At 38.3% G+C, this 23323-nt stretch overlaps 1 protein-coding gene across 4 annotated transcripts in view; it reads right to left on the bottom strand.

Moving 5' to 3' along the window:
* Positions 1 to 23323, bottom strand: part of TAFA2 (TAFA chemokine like family member 2) — a 510824-nt gene that overhangs the window by 144683 nt on the left and 342818 nt on the right. For all 4 annotated transcript variants that reach the window (XM_080658930.1, XM_080658933.1, XM_080658931.1 and 1 more), the window contains exon 2: positions 5605 to 5711. In XM_080658930.1, coding sequence (XP_080515056.1) covers positions 5605 to 5710 — 106 coding nt within the window. In that variant the 5' untranslated portion in view covers position 5711. The remainder of the gene's footprint in view (positions 1 to 5604; positions 5712 to 23323) is intronic.

The following is a 23323-nucleotide window of genomic DNA, read 5'->3' as shown; positions in this document are numbered from 1 at the left end:
TGACTATATTTTTTGTTGAGAACTTGGAGTCCTAAACTGAAAGGTTTCCTCTCTGATCCACAGAATCTGAAGCTGTATCTAATGTAATTGCTTCCAAGGGTGGAATACTGCTTATGCTTTCTGACTGGCTGTCACACTCCTCTGAGTTAATCACCATCCCCCATAAAACGCCCGGCTCAAAACAATTTTGAGAATTCAGGGCTGAATCTCTGTGGTGGTTTGAGCAGTAAACTAATTCATCTCTGTGAGGGATATTTTAGTCCCCAAAGCTCAGAGGATTTTATTAAGCAGGTGACATTTTCTGATTTTTAGATATATCATTTTTCAAATCCAAATCTCTACAAGTATTTCTACATCATGTTTAAAAATCTGAATAACACAATACTGCATTGGGTTGCTTTTGAGAGCACAAAGCCATTGCACTGGTGTTTTGATGAGCTATCTATTCTATTTTTTATTCTCCTACATTAACCTGTTTTGTAATGACCTAATGTCTTACTCTCTTTCTTACATGCTCTATTCTATTCACACCACTCTTCCTGCCATTTCTCCTTGTCTGCAAGCGTGCTTCTACTTGAAAGCATTCATACTTATTGCTGCTGGGCCTGGAACATCCTTCCCCCAGATGTATTCATATCTGTCCCTATTGAAAACGTTAGGTCTTACCATAAGACTTTATTGACCATTACAATTCCTGAACACTTCTAATACCTCTTTATTTCTTTATTTTTTCCATAGCATTCACACAGTAAAACTTTTTATTTTCATTAACTATCTTCCCACCTGTAGGACAAAAACTCCATAACGGCAAAGATTTTGCTTCCTTTATGTTCTGCTATATTCTCAGCCCTTATTGTAGGTACTCAAAAATTATTAAGTAAAAGAAATATTTCATCAGAATTATCCAATCTAAAATATTCCTATGAAAACTACAAATAGACGCTGTGAGTCTAGAAGTACTGCCTCCCAGAAAGAAGATGCTTTTACCAGGGACAAGAGTAAGAGTCCTGCTACACACAAAGCTACAGCTGCTGCTGCTCAGCCCCACAGACAGTGAAAAGGAAAGGAGTTAGATACTGTTGAGGTAAAGGACCATGATGATCATGAAGAAGAGGGTATCTCCTGTATACTGGGATGGGTAAGAATATGTTACCAGGGGTCCTCAAACTTTTTAAACAGGGGGCCAGTTCACTGTCCCTCAGACCATTGGAGGGCCAGACTATAGTTTAAAAAAAAAACTATGAACAAATTCCTATGCGCACTGCGGGCCCGAGATGAGTTGGCTGCTAAGCAGGACAGGCAGCGGCACCCGGCGGGCCGGATAAATGTCCTCGGCGGGCCGCATGTGGTCCGCGGGCCGTAGTTTGAGGGCTCTCAGATGATCCACTGGGCATTTCTTGACATCACCATGACTAAATCTATATATATAAAAGCCTAAGTGACCAGCCAACTGGCCAACCAGGTGACCGGCCAATCAGCCAGTAGCTATGTCGTGCACTGACCACCAACGCAGGAGCTGCGGAGCTGTGGTCACTTGGCTAGCAGCGGTTCTCAGATGACGCACCTGGAACCAGAAAGGAGGGAGCCCGATTCCGGGGTACATCACCCGTGAACCACCCTATCACAATCCAGGACCCCTCAGGGGATGTTGGAGAGCTGGTTTTGGCCTGATCCCCACAGGCCAGGCAGAGGAACCCCACCAGTGCACAAATCTGTGCAGTGGGCCTCTAGTATAATTACAAATGTGTTCGTACAATAACTACAGCTTAAGAGCATGATAACCCAGGGTTCAGAACCCTCAGGCATGTGATCTGGATAAAACATGAGGCAAGCCTCTTTAATGAGCAGAAGTGCTAGCTGAAGGAGAGGAGAGCCTAAAATGCCTAGGGGTGTGGGCAGATAATGAGCATTGGTAATAGCCCTGGTACAAAGTGCATTAGTGGGAGCCCCACTTTTGCTCAAGAACAGTTTCTTGGAAATTGTAACCAACTAGAATCTTTGATAAGCTTTGCCTGGATGGAGTGAACCTTTTTTTATTTATTTTAGAGAGAGAGAGGAAGGAAGTGGAAGAGAGAGAAACATCAATGTGAGAACCATTGATTGGCTGCCTCCTGCATGACCCCTACTGGGAATTGAACCAGCAACCTGGGCAAGTGCCCTGATGGGAATCAAATAGGCAACTTCTCAGTGCAGGAAGGACACTCAGCCAACTGAGTCACACTGGTCAGGGCTGGATGGAGTAAACTTAACTGAGAAGCAAGCAGATCTGAGGGGCACAAGGAAGAGACTGCAGAGGAATATAGGCTGGTTCATTACCAAGATCCTTTCTATCAGCTGTGCACCTGTCTTCCATTTGCTGTAAATGTTATATTACTATTCATAGCCCCTCCCTTGTTTGGAGACTCACCTTCTGCTAAAGAGTAGCCACTTCCCCAAGAAGCACCCCCCCCGCCCCCGTACCATGGGTAATAGATCCGTAGCTAATGGGCACAAGGATAGAAGAGGCTGTCCATTTCACCTCAAGAACGGACCAATTCTGTGGAGCAAATCATGTTTCAGAGCCTCCCAGGACCTGACCAGGCTGTTCTCTAGCTGAGACTCTATTTGTGCTTAGCTTTTATCTCCTGCTGCTCTCCCGGGAGCACTCTTTCAATGAATAATATAAACAAGAATTCCTGCTGTGGCTCTGCTTCTAAAGAACCTCACCTAAGGCACATGGCATATGCAAACCATCTCTGGAAGAATGCATCCTAAGCAGAGGCCTATAAAATTCTCATCAATAGGATTACAATGAACATTAGCTCACAACACTTTTAAAAATCACAAATCCTAAAATAAATAAAGAATCATGAATGAGATTCACCAGAAAGAAACTGCAAAATTTTCATAAAATCATGCTCCTCAGAATGTGCTTGAGACAGAGCCTTGCGCACATGCACCAGGGTACAAGACTGTTCATAGAAATATCAGTCATAATGGCAAGAAAACAGAATACCAAATGCTCATGTATCAGAAAATAAATACGTAAACTGTGGTGACTTCATACAATAAAATAGGGTGCAACATTAAAAAAAATAAATAATAAACTACAGCTACATGCCATCAACTATAATAAGTGCCACAAATATATTATCTGGCAAAATAGAAAATTACAGAAAAATACAATATACACTATGTGGCCAGATTATTATGATCTCTGAACACATAATAATCTGGCCACTCAGTGTATATCCTATATAATAAAAGGCTAATATGCAAATTGTCTCCTCGACCAGGAGTTCGACCAGCAGGCAGGCCGGCCAACCGCCCATGTCCCCTCCCCCTGGCCACCCATGCACATGCACCGGGCCTCTAATATATATATATATATATATATATATATATATGTACTGAGTGGCGAGATTATTATGCGTTCAGAGATCATAATAATCTGGTCACTCAGTGTAATGATATTACATAAATTCAATAACAACCAAAAATTAAGCAACATGCCATTTGGAGATATATACATACATGGTGAAATCAAAAACAAAGAAATTATAATCACAAAATTTAGAATAGTGATTATCTTGGGTAAGAGGCAAAGGAATAAAATCAGAGTGGCAGACACAGCCAGTTTCAAGAGTATTAGAAATGTTACATTTCTCAATTGGGTGGTGAGCACACTGGTATTCGTTTTATGAACATTCCTGAAATGCACATACACATTCCACTTCTTATTTTAAATGTAAAATACATTAAACTAAAGAGGCATTTTGTATGGAAAATATAAAAGAAAGAAAGAAAGGAAGAGGGGAATGAGGAAAAAGGAAAGTATAGAGAAATCTGTTCTCAAACCTTCATCCAAAATATCAGTGATAAGGTGAGAATGAAACACCAAAAGGGCACAAAATTCTCTAATGCACTGGGTTTGGCACTTTAAGTAGGTTTTCTGAGATGTGTAATCTCTTATGTCCAAGAAGTATTTTCTTGGCAAAAAGTAAGGAAAAACCTTAGTTTCAGAGTTAGCATAGACCACAACACAACTTAAAAATTATCAAAAGTAGTTTTAAAAAGTGTATGTAATAGTCACTGCAGGGTAGTCTTCATGCGTGATTCTCTTAGAGACCTTATCACTTGGCTTTGCAGATGGAAAGCATCTTTTTCACAAACCCTTGCTTCACCAGGCTGATGCCACAGTTCCTGTGAGTCTCCCCATCTTCAATCACCTATTTTTTTATAAGATGGGAAGGGATGTACATATATATCTCCAAATACATGTTGCTTAATTTTTGGTTGTTATTGAATTTACATATTAGCATTATAGTCCTCCAGATAGTAAGGATGACATGTCTTCTCTTGATAACACCAAGACAGGGCGGCTGGCCCCAATGGTTTTCAACTCTTTTTAAAGGTGAGTATTTAACACTATTTTGTCCTTAAGTTTGGTTCAATGTTGCCATTTTGGAGGCACAGGGAATAATGTCCTAAGATGCTCAACATCTTTTATTAATACCAATTATCAAAGAAAATTTAAAGTTTGATATGTGGATCAGTGTGTAGTATTAAAGAAAACTCTAAAATATATATAATAAACACACACAGTGGGACAAAAACAGGATTATGAAACATAAAAGACCTCTTCATAAAATTCATATTTAGAAAGATGGCTCTGGTTTAAACACAGGGGGAAAAGATTTTGTCTGATAAACATCACTCCTTCATGCCACATCTTTCCTTTCCCTGCTGTTAATGTTCCATGTAATGCTAATTAAATGCACACGTGTAACCAATTTAAGGTGTTACAGAATTCAAGGTGGTCTTAACTCCCCTTTCACCCCAACACAAAATCAGAAAGTAAGTTGCTAGCCTCTAGAATTTACAGAGGACTGAGAATTAAACTGTAAAATCATATTTCAGAGAAAATCTAAATTGACTTCTCAGGTTATAAATACATGATTATGGTAGGGACAGTTCAGAAATAGCTCCATTTTCATTCACTTGGAAAGAGGTAGTTACTCATTATATTGAGTCTCACGCTCAGGAAAGAGAACAGACAGGACGTAATTTTGAAGTGTCAAGCTTAAAACATGTATGAAACAAATATTCTCACTCTGTTCTATGGCAGAATTAGGCTTCTAAGTATCAGACTAGATGGAGAGTCCAAATGGTGGTTACAAAGGTACCCTGGCATGAAGAAGTGTGATTCACAAAATGCACTGAAGGAAAATTTCCATATATGCATATTGTTAAGGTACATATCATTAAAGATGCTTTCATTATGAGGATGACTACAACCTGAAACTCATCTTTATTACGTGTCAACCCGACATTCCTACATCACTCTCTTTAAGTTGTAAATGATGCGAAAGTCTGAGTCACAATTCCATCCTCTTTGAACACAATTTGCAGAAATGGCAACTATCCTGGAAACATTTAAATAGTCATGCTTCCCCTATCAAAGCCATAGTAAGGATAACTATCTCTGCATTTTTACTCAAAGAGAATTGCCATGGGGACCCATATCCAGTAAAATTAATATCCCAGTGAAGATGGAACATAACAGTCAGTGTTGAAGGAAGTCACCTGCTACAGGTGGCTGAGAAAGAAAGCAGAAGAGCTTACCTTTATGATGGTTTGCGCTGGATATGACTTTCCCCCACAAGGTTACAATAAATATTATTATTAGCAGTTTTCCTTTTGTTGCTTTCTGTAAGTATCCCTTACTCATCCTGCAAATAGAAAATAATAATAAAAATCCTAAGTATATGAAGCCATTGCTTTTTCATTATAATTATGCCACGTTTAAAGCTTTTCATGACACCTTAACCCATTTAACTCCTGAAAATTGCATAAAATTGCATTTATTATATTTAAAATGCTGTCCACTGTATATAAACTATGAAGAGAAAAAAATGTTTTCTAAGCAACCTTCTTATGAGATAAGAGAGATTCTGCCTAAGTCAGTCTTCATTCACTTAACAATAGCCTAAATCAACTGAGAAATAGTACCATTTTCCTCTCCATACACATAACTTATTCACAAAATCAAAGGCACAGTTGTTTGAATAATCTCCAAATAGTGACTTATTTTACTTTTTTTCTAAATATTCCTCCTTCAATGCCAAGTCAAATGGTCAGGGTAAGCAGTTTAGATAAAATGAGCTAGATGAATTTCTGCACAGAATAAAATCACTTCAAATCTATTATTTCTAATGTGCTTTAAAAAAAAGTCACCAGGTACAATAGCTTTGTCATTATACATCACTACTGCTGGAGATAGGCAGATATTTTAATATTGTTGAACTCCTCTGTGCTGTACTTATCAGAAGTAGGAAAAAATGGAAAAGCAGATAGAAAAAGTACCAACTTAACATTTTCAAGTTGAGCACACAAAACTAAGGAAAGCAAAGAAATGTTATAAAATCATAGCTACTTAGAATAAAAGTTCAGCACCTACTTTCTCTAGCACTTTATAGAATATTATTTCAATTGCTCTTCAGAACAAATTTGATATGTTGTTATAACTACCCTACTTCATAGATGACAAAATTTAGAAATTGGCCTCAGGTAATATTTAATAATGAAATAAAAATCCAAACCCAGAATTATCTAATATTAAAATCCTATATTACTACATTGCTAAGAGGTAAGCAAAACTAATATAAAATATAGTCATTATGCATTTATATTTTAGGGAGATAAAACATATGTCCGTCACTCAGTGTCTTCTCAATTTCATTCGTGCTTGACCTGCAGATTCTTGCCTTGGTTCTACTGCAAGTAAGTTCATGAGGTCAATTCCTAACCTAACCTGATTCCTCCTGAATTCTCCAAGTTAGCTTTCTCCCCCCACCTTTGTTTTCAATTATACCAGTTCCAAAAATATGGCTCAGTGGTAGCAATGGTGGCTATACAATTTTGAAAAGAAGCCTTTCATACTGATAAATATGTAAAACAATAAATTAATATATTATGTATATGTAATATACATGTATGTTAACATTTACTAGCCTTGTGCACACTCATTCAGATGCTGAGAAAGCAACGTTGTATGATTAAGAACACAGACTCACTCTTGAGTCTTACTGTCTGGACTTGAATCTAGGCTTTACCAGCTTCTACTTGTGTGATCTTGTGTGGGTTTCTGATCTCGTTCTTCAGTTTCTTCTTCTTTAATATGGAGTAATGCATCCGAAATGCCTGACCCACTGGCTGACATGTATAGGGATCAACCACTTTGAAGTTAGAGAATGTTCAATCATTTGGATGTTATGTTGATCCTTGAGCACATGAGAGGACAGTCCCATTTATGTGGTGAATGAAGGGAGTTTCAGTGGCATCAACAGCTGGAAGTCCTCTGTGGACCTTATTCTTGTAACATGTCAGATCGTGTACAAAGGGATAGGTGCCTAACTTTTTAGATTAAACTGTTTGTTTTAAAATTTGGCTTCCTGCCTACTGACTATATGACTTTGGACAAATTACTTAATAACTCTGAGATTTTTTTGTCACTAAAATGAGGATTGTAATAGTATCTACTTCACAGTGTTGTAGATATGAAGACTAAATAAGATCATGCATTTAAGAGTTTAACATTATGCACAGAAGATAATAAAAGCTCAGTAAGTGCTAACCCTGACTATGATCATAACTTAGACCAGCATTCTCCTAGTTGTGTCTTGGGAGGCACCAGTTCCACAGAATGTTAATGCAGTTTCAATGAAAAACATTGGGGCAAATGTATTTATAAAATTCTGGGTTCAACAGCCCCGGCCAGTGTGACTCTGTTGATTGGATGTCATCCTGTGCACTAAAAGGTTGCTGGGTTTGATTCCAGTCAGGGCACATGCCCAGGTTGTGGGCTTGATCCCTGTTAGGGGGTGTGCAGGAGGCAGCCAATTGATGTTTTGCCCTCACATTGATGTTTCTCTCTCCCCTCTCCCTTCCTCTCACTCTAAAAATCCATAAAATATATATTTTTTAAAATTCTGGGTTCAACAAATTTAAGCAGATGTTTTTAACAAGAGGCATATCTGAGTGCGTGACATTTTCCAAAAACCTCTCTCCACAGAGTAACACAGGATACAAATGCCATCAGAAAACCTCTTAGAGAAATAATCTGTTATAAAATTCTTCCTCAATAGACAAGTGCCCATTTTCAATCTTTCATTGCCTTTGTTTCCCCTCAGCCTTCTTACTACTAACTTTGTTACAACACTCTACATTTTCTCACTTTTTGCCAATGACCTTGCCTCCCCTTTTACATCCAATCCCTGCAGCTTTATTGTACTGCATATCATCTTTAAAAAAAGTAGCAGTTTAGCAAAACTCATCTGACAAGAAGAGCTGCTTAGCATAATTCTTGATAATAGCTTTCCCATAGCAAATGGTCTCTGCTACAAGGTCAATGACCCATTGTATTTGCCATTCCACTATGCACCCACCAAATGGGATGACAAAACTGACAGCTGGTCAAACAGATAACTAGACATATGAAAATGGAAACACCCACAACGTCACCAGGCTGTCAAACTAAAAGAGGAAGCAGAATGAAAGTCAACATTTGGAGGTCTCTAAAGACCCATGCCTTCTCCCTCTTACCAACCCTATCCCTCACCAGTCAATTACCATCTTCTCTCAATACTACTTCCTCAATATCTCCTAAATGTATACACTTATTTCCATCCCTATGGCAATACTGAAGACCACCAAAATTTTCACAGGTTACAGCCTTCTAACTGGACTTCCTGCCACCAAAATTGCCACCCTCTGGAACTAAAGACAGGCTTGGTATCTGCCTTTTCCACAACTGTATTTGCAGTATTTAGCACTTCGTAAGTGCCTGATAAATACTGTTGACTGAATGTATGCATTCTCTGTGTTGTAACCAAATATGTAACTATGATCATGAGATACCCTTCATAAGATTAAAATCTTCACATGATTCCTCTCTACATTCAGAGGTAGAAAATGCTATAATCCTTAGCAAGGTATAAAAACCTGTATCAGGGTTTAAAAAAAAAACAAAAACTGTTTTTGACTCATTATGTCTCTAATCTGATTTTTACTGTTCTTCCCATCACTTTATTTTAACTCTACTAAATTTCCTCAATGCTTTCCAGCATACCTCACCTCCATGTCACCTGAAACATATCAGCCACCCACCCCATCCCCCATCCACTCTTCAGAATGCTAACTGCTATTCACTGGTCAGAGTACAAGTTAGAATTTCTCCCATTGGATTTGTCCAAGACCATGTTGAGCACCCTTCTTTATGCACGACAGCCACTTGCCACACTGCATTATTATTTTCCATTTACTTATCTCCATCCTCCACTCTAATATAAGATCCCTAAAGATCCACAGGGACTGTGTCCAATACATTTGTGAATACCTACAGGCTGGCCCAAAGTTGAGCTTAATAACTGGTAAATGAGTATTTATTGAATGTTGGTGGTGCCTTAGAGCCAAATATATTGTGTAGTTGTCAATGTGAGGAGGAAGAAGTGTGTGTCATTTCTTTAGGATGAAATGATAAAAAGGCAAAGAAGAAGAAAAATGTAAAAAAGAGGTGGGGGAGGAGAGATGAGAAAGGCAAACTGGAAAAGAAGAAAGAAAGGAGAAATTCAATCTGTAATGAGAGTTTTATTCTGATTTTTAAATAACAATCACGCTGAGAGAAGGAAGGTTTTTGACAAAGGGGCAGTATGAAAACCCAAAGGAACAAAGGCTGAATGGCATGTTTCTTCCTGATCTTGTGTGGGAGCCACAGGAGGGGGCATTCACTTCCCACTCAATGTGCTACCCACCAGGCCTCAGTTTAAAATTTCCCACCACAGTCAAGGGTCCAACACACTTTCAGAATTGTCACATTCACCTGTAAAAACAACAAAATTTAAGTGAAGTTTTTAACAGCAAAAACTGAGGGGAAAAGAAACAGGAAACTGCAGGATAGATACACACAGAGAAGGAAACCTTGAAATTGCTCCCCAAGCAGCAGCAGCCTGCACACAGCACAAGGGAAAGGGATAATTGAGAAATGGTAACCTTGGCAGTGAAGGATGCTGAAGTGAAAAGTTGTCAAAGTGGCAGACTGACAATTACATCTCAGACTTCCTCCCACTCTTCTGTTCTGTATTTCGTTTCAGGTAGACTCACTGAGATGTAGACTTCTGGGTGATATTGAAACCCTTTCCCTCCTGACCTATGCTAAAAGTGCATTTAATAGTAAATAAACAAGAATTGAAAAACTGTTATGATATTAGAAAAACCATTTCCCCCTACAAACAGAAAGTAAGCTTAACTGGTCTAAAGAAGAGAAAATGGAAAGGAAAAGGGGAGAATCTTATACAGAAAGGAGATAAAAGCTGTCCTCCTCTTGAGCTTAAGGCACTTCTGTGGAAATAAAGGTGATGTAAGGCAATACATATAAAAGGCTCTTTAGGACACTTCTCTACAATGACCTAATATTCAAACCAATCTGGTGTTAATTAATTAGAATAGCATGGATTTCAACAGCCAAAACTAGTACAGGAATCAACCCTTGAGGTAAAATACTCTAATTGATAAGGCGCATTCCTTTTGTCTCATAGGGATCAGAATGATCTTTATAAAATGTAAATAAGATCACATTACTCCACCTCACACCTTACTTAAAATCCCAGAATTTACCCACCCATTGATATGAGAGTAAAACGTAAATTTCTTACTAGAGAAAAGGCTCAAGCTTCCCCCTCTCTGATTTCAGTTCACATCCCTGTTCCCTTTGTTCCCCATTGGCCTGCCCTCTGTCCCTTGTGCGAAGCATGATCTAGTTTACACGAAATTTTAGCTCTGCCTTGAGGCTCTTCCTCCCATCTCTGCGTGATGAGCTTCTGTTTATGATCATCTCTGCAGAGAGCACCTCTTGACCACTCTGCCCTCCAGATCCAAAGATACCAACCCCACAGCCTCTCTTTTTCCTGATATTCTGAGGTACTTTATTTATTACAATATGAAATTATCTTATTTACATATTACACATTTAAGCAGTTTATTTGCGTTTTTCTCCCACTAAAATGTAATTTTTATGAGGGCATATCCTACCTATTTAGCACTACTCCAGCAATGGAACACCATCTACAATGTTCAATATCTACATGTTCGATGAAGGAATGTGCATATTGAATATGTAATCATAACAGAATAGATGAATCCTTTTTAATGGGGAAGTTTCATTACTTCTTTTAATTTAAACAATTAAATTTCTATAATATTCATCAGCTAGGAATGCCAATGGCAAGAACAGTGCACATATTGGTGGAGTGATACAATATAAAGTGAGAAGAGGAGTAAGTGGGAGATGAAAAAATGGAAACAGTGTCTTGATTAATCTCTTAAGAAACACACAAAGAATGGAAGTAAAGGAAGAGTGGTAGCTAGAGAGATTTTAATAAGGTGATGGGAAAGAGTCAGAAGGAAGAGAGAAGTTAAAGATACCAAAGTGAGAGTAGACTATAAAGATTAAAAGTTTTTGTAAACTTTTACATTCTACAAGTATATATTGTTATTATAATGTTACTATAATTACAACTAGAGGCCCCGTGCATGGATTCATGCACAATTGAAAGGAAATTAATTAGAAGGTGGCCAGCAGGGCGGGACTGGGCAAGATGGGCCAGACATGCCCTGGAGCCAACCTCCCGCATTCCCTTCACAGCCAGCACACCTGGGGCAGCGCTGGGGTTCAAAGGGCATCTGTGGAGTGAGCAGGGTCCCTCAGGCAGGTGGGATCCCTTGGCCTGGCCTGCATAGATCCAGCCGAAATCAGCTCTCTGACATCCCCTGAAGGGTCCCATAGTGTGAGAGGGTGCTCTGCAAAGTTGCTGTCACTTGGCAGCTCCTGCGTTGAGTATCTACCCCCCGGTGGCCATTACACATCATAGCTACCAGCCAGTTGGCTGGTCGGCCGGTCACTTAGGCTTTTATATATACAGATAAGTTATTTTTGTTATTATTACTTTTTAAAATATTGTATTGATTTTTAAAGAGAGAGAAAGGGAGAGGGAGAGGGAGAAAGAGAAACATCAATGTGAGAGGAAAACATCAATCGACTGCCTCCTGCACGCCTCCTACCAGGAATCAAGCCCACAATCTGGGCATGTGCCCTGAACAGAAATCGAACTAGCATCCTTTTGGTTGGGCTAGGACAATGCCAAACAAATGAACCACACCAGCCAGGGCTGTTATTATTACTTTTAATTTCCACATTTTATGTAGAAACACATGTATCTTCCAAAACTAAATCATTCATTGTTTTTTGGTAGCTTATTAAAATAATCCTACTGATAGGACATATAGATCACAAGTTTCACTATATTGTTGGTTTTATCCAATAATATCCAACTTGACTATCATTTTATTATAAAGATTATGACTGCATTTAGAATATCCAAGTTATTTACTGAAATAGAAATTATCTTTGAGTAGATAGATGGGTACATATAGATTAAGTAGATACAGATGTGCATAAAAGTATAAGGGACTCCTATATATATGTATTTTGTATATAAAAGAATATATAGTAACAAATTTAAGAGATAATCATGTAGCCCTACCAATAATCCCACATTATGTGTTATATTATCCAGAAGCTGAAGTGGTCAATTGTAGTCATTTTTATTATTGCTATTCATTTTGTTTTTATTTTACATCATATATCCAATAACATCACATTATAGTATTTCACACCACACTTACCACCAACATTACTTGAATTAGAATCTCCCTGTTGAATAATCAGAATCTGGACATCCCATCTTGTAAATTATCATCAAAAGTTTAGAGTTGGATTTTCATATGCCAGTCATATGATTAACCCAATTAACTCTTAAGTAACTTTAGAACAAAGATTGAAATTTAAATTAGTTTCTCAATTTTTTCTGAATTGAAACATCTGTTTTAAAATTTCCATTTTTTGATACAGCAGTTTTTCATGATAAATCTACATTCTGAATTCCATTCTGTTAAGTCAACCCTGGAGATTTAGCCAAGAAATCACCATTGTTTCTAAAGATTGCCTGGCAGCAAATGCAAGCCTCATTTAAGAACTACCCCCTTTCTTCACCCAGATTTTATACTTCCATTTATTTCCTCACAATATTGCAATTTGGGTGGGTACAAAAGCCCAGGAGTGTGTTTGCTTTGTGCTTAGCAAGGTACCATCAAAGTGTTGATTTTGTGCAAATGCCTTTGCCATCTAAATCTGTACTAATAAAAGGGCAATATGCAAATTGGTCATGACGCCCTCACAGTAACAACTGAACAGCAGGCTTCGTGGGGTGACAAGGCTGGCAGGGGGTTTAGGGAGGGACGACCAAATGACTGACCAGCAGGCTGCATGGGGCAACCAGTCCAACAGGGGTGTTAGCGAAGGATGATCAAATGACTGACCAGCAGGCTCTCTGGGGCAACCAGGCCAGCAGGGGGGTTAGTGAGGGATGACCAAATGACTGATCAGTAGGCTGCGTGGGGAAACCAGGCCAGCAGGGAAGTCAGTGAGGGGTGACCAGACTGGCAGAGAGGGGCAGTGAGGGGTGACCAGGCTGGCAGAGGGGGGCAGTGAGGGGCAACCAGGATGGCGGGGGGGGCAGTTGGGGGTGACCAGGCCAGCAGAGGGGGGCAGTTGGGGGCAACCAAGCTAGCAGGGGGATCACTAAGGGGTGAACAGGCCGGCGGGGCGGACAGTTAGGGGTAACCAGGCTGGCAGGGGGCGGGGGGCAGATGGTGGGCGACCAGGCTGGTGGGGGGGCAGTTAGGGGTGATCAGGCTGGCAGGCAGAGGCAGTTAGGGGTGATCAGGCTGGCAGGGGGGGCAGTTAGGGTTGATCAGGCAGGCAGGCAGGTGAGCAGTTAGGAGCCAGTGGTCCCGGATTGTGAGAGGGATGTCCGACTTCTGTTTTTGGCCTGATCCCTAGGATAGGGCCAAAACAGGCAGTCGAACATCCCCCAAGGGGTCCCGGATTGTAGAGGAGAGTGCAGGCTGGGCTAAGGGAACCCCCTCCCCCCGTGCATGAATTTTGTGCACTGGGTCTCTAGTTTTATAATAATAGGAAATAGAAATGCATTGTCATTTAAATGATTTCTCCAGAAGCATACGTTATTCTAAAACTCTAACTAAGCTCTAATACTCAAACAGACAAAAATGTCATAAGCAAAATAAAACAATTATTTGAGATTATAAGAGCACTAGAAAGACACCTGAAATGACCAGGGCTAAACTATACCACAATGCTGTGCATCTGTTATTACAACTGAATTGCTTACCCTCCTTTTCTATCTATAAAATTGAAATGTTGTCTATTCTTCAAAGAGGAATGTCATTATAATAAACAAGAAATCATGTGACAATTTGGACTTAATAAGACATATGATAAATCAGAGGTGTTACTATTTCTTCAAAGGTCCTACTCTCAGACTATGGGCTTATAAATCAGAAATACCTACCTGAGTGTGATCTTGGCTTCAACACATAATAGTTAAATGAATGTGTCAACTTTACTTAACAACTTGAGCATTTATACCCACATAGGGAATGCATTAATACTATTACATGTTGGTAGTAGGACTGCTCTAAGGAATAAATTCATTGTATATAAAGCATTTAACACAAAGCCAGAATAGGCACTCAAACTGTAGCTATTATTATATATTATTAATAAAATCTGGAACATGGCCTGCTAGCTAGGAGTGAGTGGGGAAAAAAAATCTTTGAGCAACAAATAAAAGAGCTCATGCGTTTTAATCATAGGTGATAAATAAACCTACTTTTAGGAATTTACTCTAAGTCTACAGAATTGGAAGGTAAGACTATAAAGCAACAAGCTAAAAATGGAATAGGGCTGATTAACAGTCTCCTGGTGGCCCTGCAAAATAAATACTAATACTTGGATATCAGGAAGTAAACATCAAATCTATAAATGTATAGCATCTGGGATCATTAAGTATAAGAACAAATATTCCTCAAATGCCTCTAGAGATATGTAGAACACAGCATGCTAACTGAAGTTATTAATAACTAGAGGCCCAGTGCACGAAATTCTAGCACTCAGTGTGTGTGCGGGGGGGTGGGGGGGGCGGGGGACCCTCAGCCCGGCCTGCACCCTCTCGCAGTCTGGGAGCCCTTGGGGGATGTGTGACTGACATGGGGAGTGGGCCTAAGCCATCAGTCAGACATTCTTAGCACTGCCACTGAGGCGGGAGAGGCTCCCACCACTGCGTTCGCCAGCCGTGAGCCCAGCTTCTGGCTGAGTGGTGCTCCCCCTGTGGGAGCACACTGACCACCAGGGGGGCAGCTCCTGCATCGAGCGTCTTCCCCCTGGTGGTCAATGCATGTCATAGCGACCTGTCATTCCACTGTTCAGTCTATTTGCATATTAGCCTTGTATTATATAGGATACTATATGTTTTTGTAGAGTTTCAAATATACTGGCTTAAAATGTTCTAACTCATTAAATATGTTATTGAATCCTCACAATGACTCAATAATCCTCAAGAGAACTAAACTACATGTATTAATATTCCAAGATCACGTATAGAATCTGAAAGAATAATTTGAACTCAAGTAATAAGTGGCAGAGGAGAGTCCTGAATTCAAAGCATCCACTTGAATTGGTTACATTTCACAACACTTGGGTGGAGTATCACTAAGTAGAATAAGAAATAAAACTTTCAACATATTTTATTGGCAGTTCAATCACAATCCTAGCATTTAATTTTGTGATCACTGTGGCAAAAACAGAGCTAGCTCAGCACATCACATCTAAGTTCCACATACAGGAATCATAACAAAATACTCTCCTTTTTTAATAAAAATTTTATAGTTATTAAAACAAATAATTGGTGATCATGTAATCAATTCTAAATACTTGTCTGCTCTATTACCACTGGCCCTAGTTAAGTGCTTCTATTCGTTTTACTCTCGTGTCTGTGCTTTCTTGGGAAATGAGGATGCAGAAGAAATCCTCTGCACCCAGCTCCTTCTCCTCATGTTAGCAAAGGAGCCAAAGAATAAGTAAGAATGATGAAAAAATTAATCTTTAAGGGCTCTTTGTCAGGATAAAATTCGTGGTCCAAGAAGGACACATATTCTCACTGTGGCTACAGCTATGGATATGAGGGATTCTTCCCTTTGTGAATTCACTCATGCAGTCATGGCCAATATGCTATCAAATACTAACTAGGCAACAGCGTGCAATCAGTAGAAAAACACACCTTTACTCACGGTTGACCTTCCCTCAACATAGAACCTCTCAGAGGTCAGTGAACAGAGAGGCTAAAACCTGAAGGCCTCCCCTCATATAACCATGCCCCAAGAGGCACAAACATTCACACATTTCATCTTACCATCAAAAATATCAAAGCAAATAAACCATGGAAAGACGATGACAGCTACATGTTGAAAGACATGCCATTCTGTGTCTTCAAAATAAAGCAATAAAAAGAAGTTCAAGAGTTCTAGCTCATTACAGTCTGTCTGTACTTTGCTCTAAGAATAATAGTTTAAGCAAGATTTTTGGACAACACATGTACGAGCATTGAATTCCAAGCACAACTTCACAATGAATGATGAAAGAGATAGTGATGCTGACACACCAGTTTATTTTTTATTGTTGACAGTATTAATACAGATGTCCCCCGTTCCCCCCTTTGCCCCCCTCCACCTAGCCCCTGCCCCACCCCAAGCCTTCACCACACTATTGCCTGTGTCCATGGGCTGTGCATATATTCATATAAGTTCTTTACTTAATTTCTTCCTGTGCCTCCAACCCCCTCCTCTCTGAGATCTGTCAGTCTGTTCCAGGCATCCCTGCCTCCGGACCTATTTTATTTGTCAGTTTATGTTGTTTATTAGATTCCACATATAAGTGAGATTATGTAATATTTGTCTTTCTCTCACTGGCTTATTTTGCTTCCATTTTTATAACTACATTTCACACACACATCTTGTAAGTGTTTGATATTTGTACATGACTTCATATATAATGAGCTCCTTTTGAGCAAAAGTGGAACATTCTCAGATTTAAATATAGCGAAGTACTATACCCAGCTTTCAGTTAATAGCTAAAGGAACTGAGAACTCAACTGGTTAAGAATCAAAGCAGCAACCACTATGTGCTATAAGCATCAGTCTACAGTAAGCTCTGTAATATTCTTTCATCTTGTTCCTTTGTAACAAGATTTCTGCTCCTTTTAAAATCTCACATTTTTATTCTTTCCAATTTCTGGACTTCCTATCCTGAATAAAGTCAATCACATAACACAGTAAGTCAGTCCTCACTTACTGTAGTCGTTAGGTTCTGTGACTTTAAGCTAAATGACGTATAACAAAACCAATTTTACCAAAGGCTAATTGATAGAAAGAATCAATTAGCTACAGCATCTCATCAACGTTACAAGGAAACGACCTTGAATAAAAAGATGTTCTTTGAATACCTGCTGTGTACACTAACTCTACCTTCTCTTTGCCATCAACTGTTTCTTTCCACTCCTAACATTTTCCTTATGAATGAACTTCGCTTCCTCAATCACAGAGCAAGCAATTTACGGGAGGATGCAATCACACTGCAAAGCAGCCTCAAGTGGTTAAGTGTGCAATCTTAAGAAATTTGCCCAATGATGAGATTTATTAGATTGTGAAGTTATGTCCAAAGGGTAGTGGTAGAAGCTTATGACCTAAATCTATTTTTGAAAAATGCTCAAAACACCCTGAGAAGAGGAATGTCCTACCATAGGGGAGACGGTAAGACGGGTCCATACTACAGCCATTGTCATTTCATATTTGCTGAGAAACCACCGCCCTTACTTCCTCCCAATTCATATACTCTCACTTCACTGTTGGTAACAAGGTTTCAAAATACATCAGATAGAATGTTATAAAACAACTGAGTCAGATAACACCACAGTTTTGTGACAATAATCCCTGAGTTAACACTATTCTTGGCATGTATAATGGATATTAGAGTTCTTTGTAAAGTATTCTACAAATTAGACTTATTACCAAGTCGTGTTAAAATAGGCAATATTGTGAATGGATTAACACTATGGTGTGTATACTAGTATACTGTGTAATATTATTCAGCCTTAAAAAGGAAATTCTGATACATGGGTAAGCCTTGTAAACATGCTAAGTGGAATAAGCCAGACACAAAAAGTAAAAATATATTAGTCCACTTACATACGCTATATAAAATAGGCAAATAAATTCATAGAGACAGAAAATAGAATGGAGGTTACTAGGATCTGAAGGGAAGAAGAAATGGAGAGTTTTTGTTTAATGGGGACGATCAAAAAGTTTTGAAAATGGATAGTGGTCATGGTTGCTCAATATTATGAATGCACTTAATTCCCCTGAAACAGTTAAAATGATGAATTTTAAGTGCATTTTATCACAATAAAAATAAAGAAAAAATAACACGGCAAGAGTCATAATGAGAACAGCTCTGCTCATCAGTTCTGTTACATAACCTACATTTATTTTCCTCATGGAACATAACAGTATTTGAAGTTATAATGACCTGTTTGTTTATTGTCCCTCTCTCCCCCTACTAGAATACAAATTCTATAAGAGCAAGAGCCGAGGTGTTCCATTTCAATGCTTTATGTCCAGCACTTACTATGTTTTTTGTCGCAGAGTAAATACAGAATAAATATTTGTGGAACAAATGAAATAATAAATAATAAATAAAAATAATAATATATGTCTTTTTAACTTTGCGTGCATAGTCATGCACTTTTTCTTAGATCTGATAACATTTAGTGCCTCCAGTCTTTGTAGTCAGAAGGATACTTTCAACTGTCATTTACCTTATATGTAAGTCCTGTCTCTGTAACCAGATTCCAAGCTCCTTGAGAAATCAGATGCTATAGCTCTGCTTCCACATAAAATATCTGATCCTTGCATAGCAGCATATAGCATGGTAAGAACTTCCACCCCATGATCACGTTTTATACACATGACCAAGAGGCTGGCAGACGTAACAATCGTTTGCAAAGATGAGGAGACACGCTCAGAGAAGTTAAATGATTTGTTTAAGGTCAAAGTTAGTAAGTGGCAAATCCAGAACTCAAAACCAACTCGTCTAGCTCCAGGTCCAAAATTCTTTCCATTTGAAGTTTGATAATGAAAGCAATGATGCTGTCATATTTTCAACACTTTAAAATAGAACATTTTAATATATTTCCTACTATCTTTTCTCTGGGCTTATAATAAAAGATATCTTGACCGTGGGTGTGTTAGAATTGCTCAGAAAGAGGCAAATTACACATGTTTGAAAATAAATTTAGCTATTTGCCAATATAATACTAAAGGGAAGGAGGAAGGGAGGAAGTCACCAGCTGTTTAGAGATCTCTGATGGAGCCAGCAGGAGCAGTAAAGTAAGTGAAAAGGGGGCTCAGTCTTACCCTCCAAGTCACCTCCGGAAACCACTGAGCTCCAGCCCGTTGATGAAATGAAAATGCGAGCTTTGTTCTGGCATACCCTCCCATGTCTCTAAAAAGCCAGAAATTCAGAATCATATCTGAAATCTCACAATTTTTAAGTGTTCTCAATGAATTCCATGTTTAAGAACATTATGCATGCCAAATGCAGCCTGTTAGACAGCCAGTGTGTGGTCTCTGATGTAAGCCATCATTTTCCTGGGTAGGTTTTAGAAGAGACAGTGCTTTCTAGTCATAGGCTACGGAAACTCTGACTTGGATCAGAACAAACAGAGCAGGAAGGGAGCATATAAAGAGAAAAATTACCTTAAATGAATTAGTTATTTCCCCTGTAACTTTTATTTACCCCATTGAAAATTATACCTAGACTTATAGGACTTCAAACGAGTGCTTTTATATCAAATGACTGTGCTTTTATGAGTATTTAAGGTCCTTAGATTTGAAAGTGTTTAGTATACAAATGCAACTCAAAATGAACATTGCCTTCCTTGGGAGAACACAGATGTTGAAAACAGAGTATTCATTCTTGCAGGGACCAGATCTGATGCTGTATGTTAGCAGTGGCACATAAAGATTATAATTGAGAATGAGAAAAAGAAAGGGACCTACTGAAAAGCAGATGTCTTGAGCTAGAAGTAACAATCACACATCTGCATTTGGGCAATGGGTTGAAAACATTGGAGGAAAACAATAAAGTACAAAATATAAAAATACCAAAGAAGTCAGCTGGTTCCTTTCAACTGGTAAGAACAAAAACTACAGAGTACAAAAGAGTATTGAGAAGACTGATAAAATCTGAAGCTTTAAATAGCCTATGGTTCAGACAAGCTGGAAGTAAGGGGCAAAGCAAGAATATGAAGCATTAAATGGCTGTACTGAATTTTTCTCCTAGTGTAAGTCTCAAAGGACCATTCACAATTGCCTCAAATTCAGAGTCTCTCTCCAAACTCAGTAACATTGCTTCCTTGGTGGTGCCATCTTTCAGATGCTTAAGTCACTTCAATGTATTACACACAACTTTCTAGCCTTAAAAAGGCATCCATCATGGTTGTCCTGGCCAATATTCCCTTCTATGCTTATATTCTTTACCGACTATATGAAAACACAGAAAGAATGCTGAATTTGCTATAAGCATAGTGGGATTAGAGTCTTGTTCACCTGCTACTGCTTAGGTAGATGATTTCTGGAGACATATAATCTCTTTGAGCCTCAGCTTATTTATTTATTTATGTTTGTTTACTTATTTGTTTGTTAATGTAAAATGCAGTATTAAAATTCTTAAATATCTCACAGGGTTGTTGGGAAAAATCAAGAGATAACATATATGATAATGTCTTACAAGTTTTCATCCTAATGATATCGAAAAAGTCAAAGGTTCATTTATCCAATGAAAACTGCAGCCTCATGAGCCATTCAACAAATAATATTAAACATCTACTGTTACTTTAAATACCAGTGATATAGCTGTGAAAATGACAGGTATCATCAGGATCCCTATACACATGGAGCCTACATTCTGATTAACATTGTAAATTCTTAATTTGAGTTTTGACAATAACATCGTAAACAAAATAATTCATCTTATAATATAAATTGATTTTAAATAAGTTTACGAATATGTATTGCTTGCTTTCCATTAATATCCATAAAGAAAAGAACATAATGGCATTTTTAATCAAATTCAGAAAGGCACTTAGCCTGAAATTGTATAGTCAAAGTATTATTACTATATATGTGTCATTGGTACATAGTAATTATTAAACAGTTGGCACAGACACACTTGCTATCAGACAAACATAAGGGAAATGCTGTTGGGGAAATGGCTTGGGGAAATACCATGTATTCATCCAAAATAGCTATTATTAAATGCTTAATTTATGCAAGGCCCTGTGGTGGGCATTGTGATACTACTCCCCAGTCCCTTCCTTCGTTTAAAGGACTCATAAGAGAGAAATAGAAGACTTATAAGATCATGTAAATAAGAGAATAATGCATGAAGTATTATAAGATCACCATAGTTTAGAGAGACAGAACAAACTTAGGGAGTTAAAGTTACCTTCATAAAATTTTGACAAATAGGACAAAGTGCCAGACCAGTAGTCAAAATTCTGAGTTGTAATCTAAATCTAACCATGTCTTTGCTCTAGACTGGTTCTATGAACTAAAGAAAATTGTTTCAACCCAGTTTTTCTATTTATAAAATGAAAAAATAAATAAAACAGTACCAATCTTCTGTCCCTTCTGGCCTTCTCAAATCTTTTTGAAAACACACACACAACTCAGAATAGAATAAACAGATTTACTGCACAATTTTGGTAGTTACATTAGATAATATATGTGAAGCACCTTCACTATTTCTGACACTTAAGAACATCCTCAATAAGTGTTAAACCTGGGTCTGAAGAAGGAAATATCAAACTAAACCTTGAAGCATGGGTAAGATGTTAATAAGCAGAGATGATACAAAGAAAGGTTCGCCAAGTCAAAGGAACAGTCTGGGAAAAACACTCAATTTGGGACCTTTAAGGAGTAGGAAAAGCAAGCAGTCTTATTTGGCTTCGTCCTACACTATGGAATGGATTAATAAGAGTTACATCTGCTTTTCTTCTATGCCATTTATTGTTTCAGACCTTATATTTATGTCTTTGATCCATTTTCAATTAATTTTTGTACATGGGGACAAAATGTAATCCAGTTTCATTAAGTTGCATGTCGTTTTCCAATTTTTACAGCACAATTTATTGAAGAGGCTACCTTTACTTCATTGTGTGTTTCTGGCTCCTTTGTCGAAAATTATCTGACCATGTACATGTGACAGAAGGTTATTTGACCTTGGGTGGTGGGCACACAGGGCAACATACAGATCTTGTAACAGAGAAATCTCTACCTGAAGCCTATATGATCCTATAATCAATGTCACTCCAATAAATTAAAAAAAAAAATAAATTATTTATTTTTAAAAAAGAGTTACATCTGGAAAAGGTATTTCAAAAATAAGGAAACAGGCTCAGGGAGGTGAACTGACTCACCCAGTAGGGATACACCCCATGTAATAGCTTTAGGACCCATGTCCAGGTCCTCTGATTACAAATTCCTTGTTCCTTCTACCAGGTTACCCTACAGCAATATTTGTGGACATGTATGCACCAGATGAACAGTAGAGAAAGAGACTCTGGCTTCCACATTAGTTTCCATCTTTCACAAAAGGATAAGGATGACACAGAGCCAGGGCACAGGGTGGCATTGTTCCTTTATTCCTCTTTAGTTCTGCACCTTCTGTACTGAGCATTGACAAAAATAATCAAGTTCCCAGAACCCCTGACACCATCTGCTGACACTACATTGTACAAACATCAAATGTAGGTGACAATAAAATTGCTTTAGTCTATTGGGGACATTATCCAATTTCTGAATTATCAGGGGAACATGTATCCTCCACCTCAGGTCACATGCTGTTCACCTGATCCTGTATTAACTCTTTTTGTCAGTTATAAGGAATAAAAATTGACCACTGTATCACAATGTATTTAAGAAGGTAATTATATATGCTGGAAAACTACATAATGGTCCCTAATGATAAATAGCAATAATTTTGGACTCCCTACAATTTGGGCTTATAGACATCACCCTTCTCAATTCATGCCAGCAACTTGATGTTATACCCTTTCTAAACAGGCTAAGTGCCCACCTTCTGACAACAGATAATACTATTAATATAAATGATTTTTCTCTCCTCTCAAAAATTTTATTCCTGTGTAAGGCAGATAGTATGTCCAGGAACATTGTCTTCACTCTATCTCAAGAACCAATCAGGAACTTTGTAAGTGCAACCAATGGAATGCACCTAAATCTAGCAATAATCACC

Source organism: Plecotus auritus, assembly GCF_963455305.1.
Source record: "Plecotus auritus genome assembly, chromosome: 3".
Classification (NCBI taxonomy): domain Eukaryota; kingdom Metazoa; phylum Chordata; class Mammalia; order Chiroptera; family Vespertilionidae; genus Plecotus; species Plecotus auritus.
Note: the sequence above shows the minus strand (reverse complement) of the source record. Positions and strands in the feature narration are given on the sequence as shown.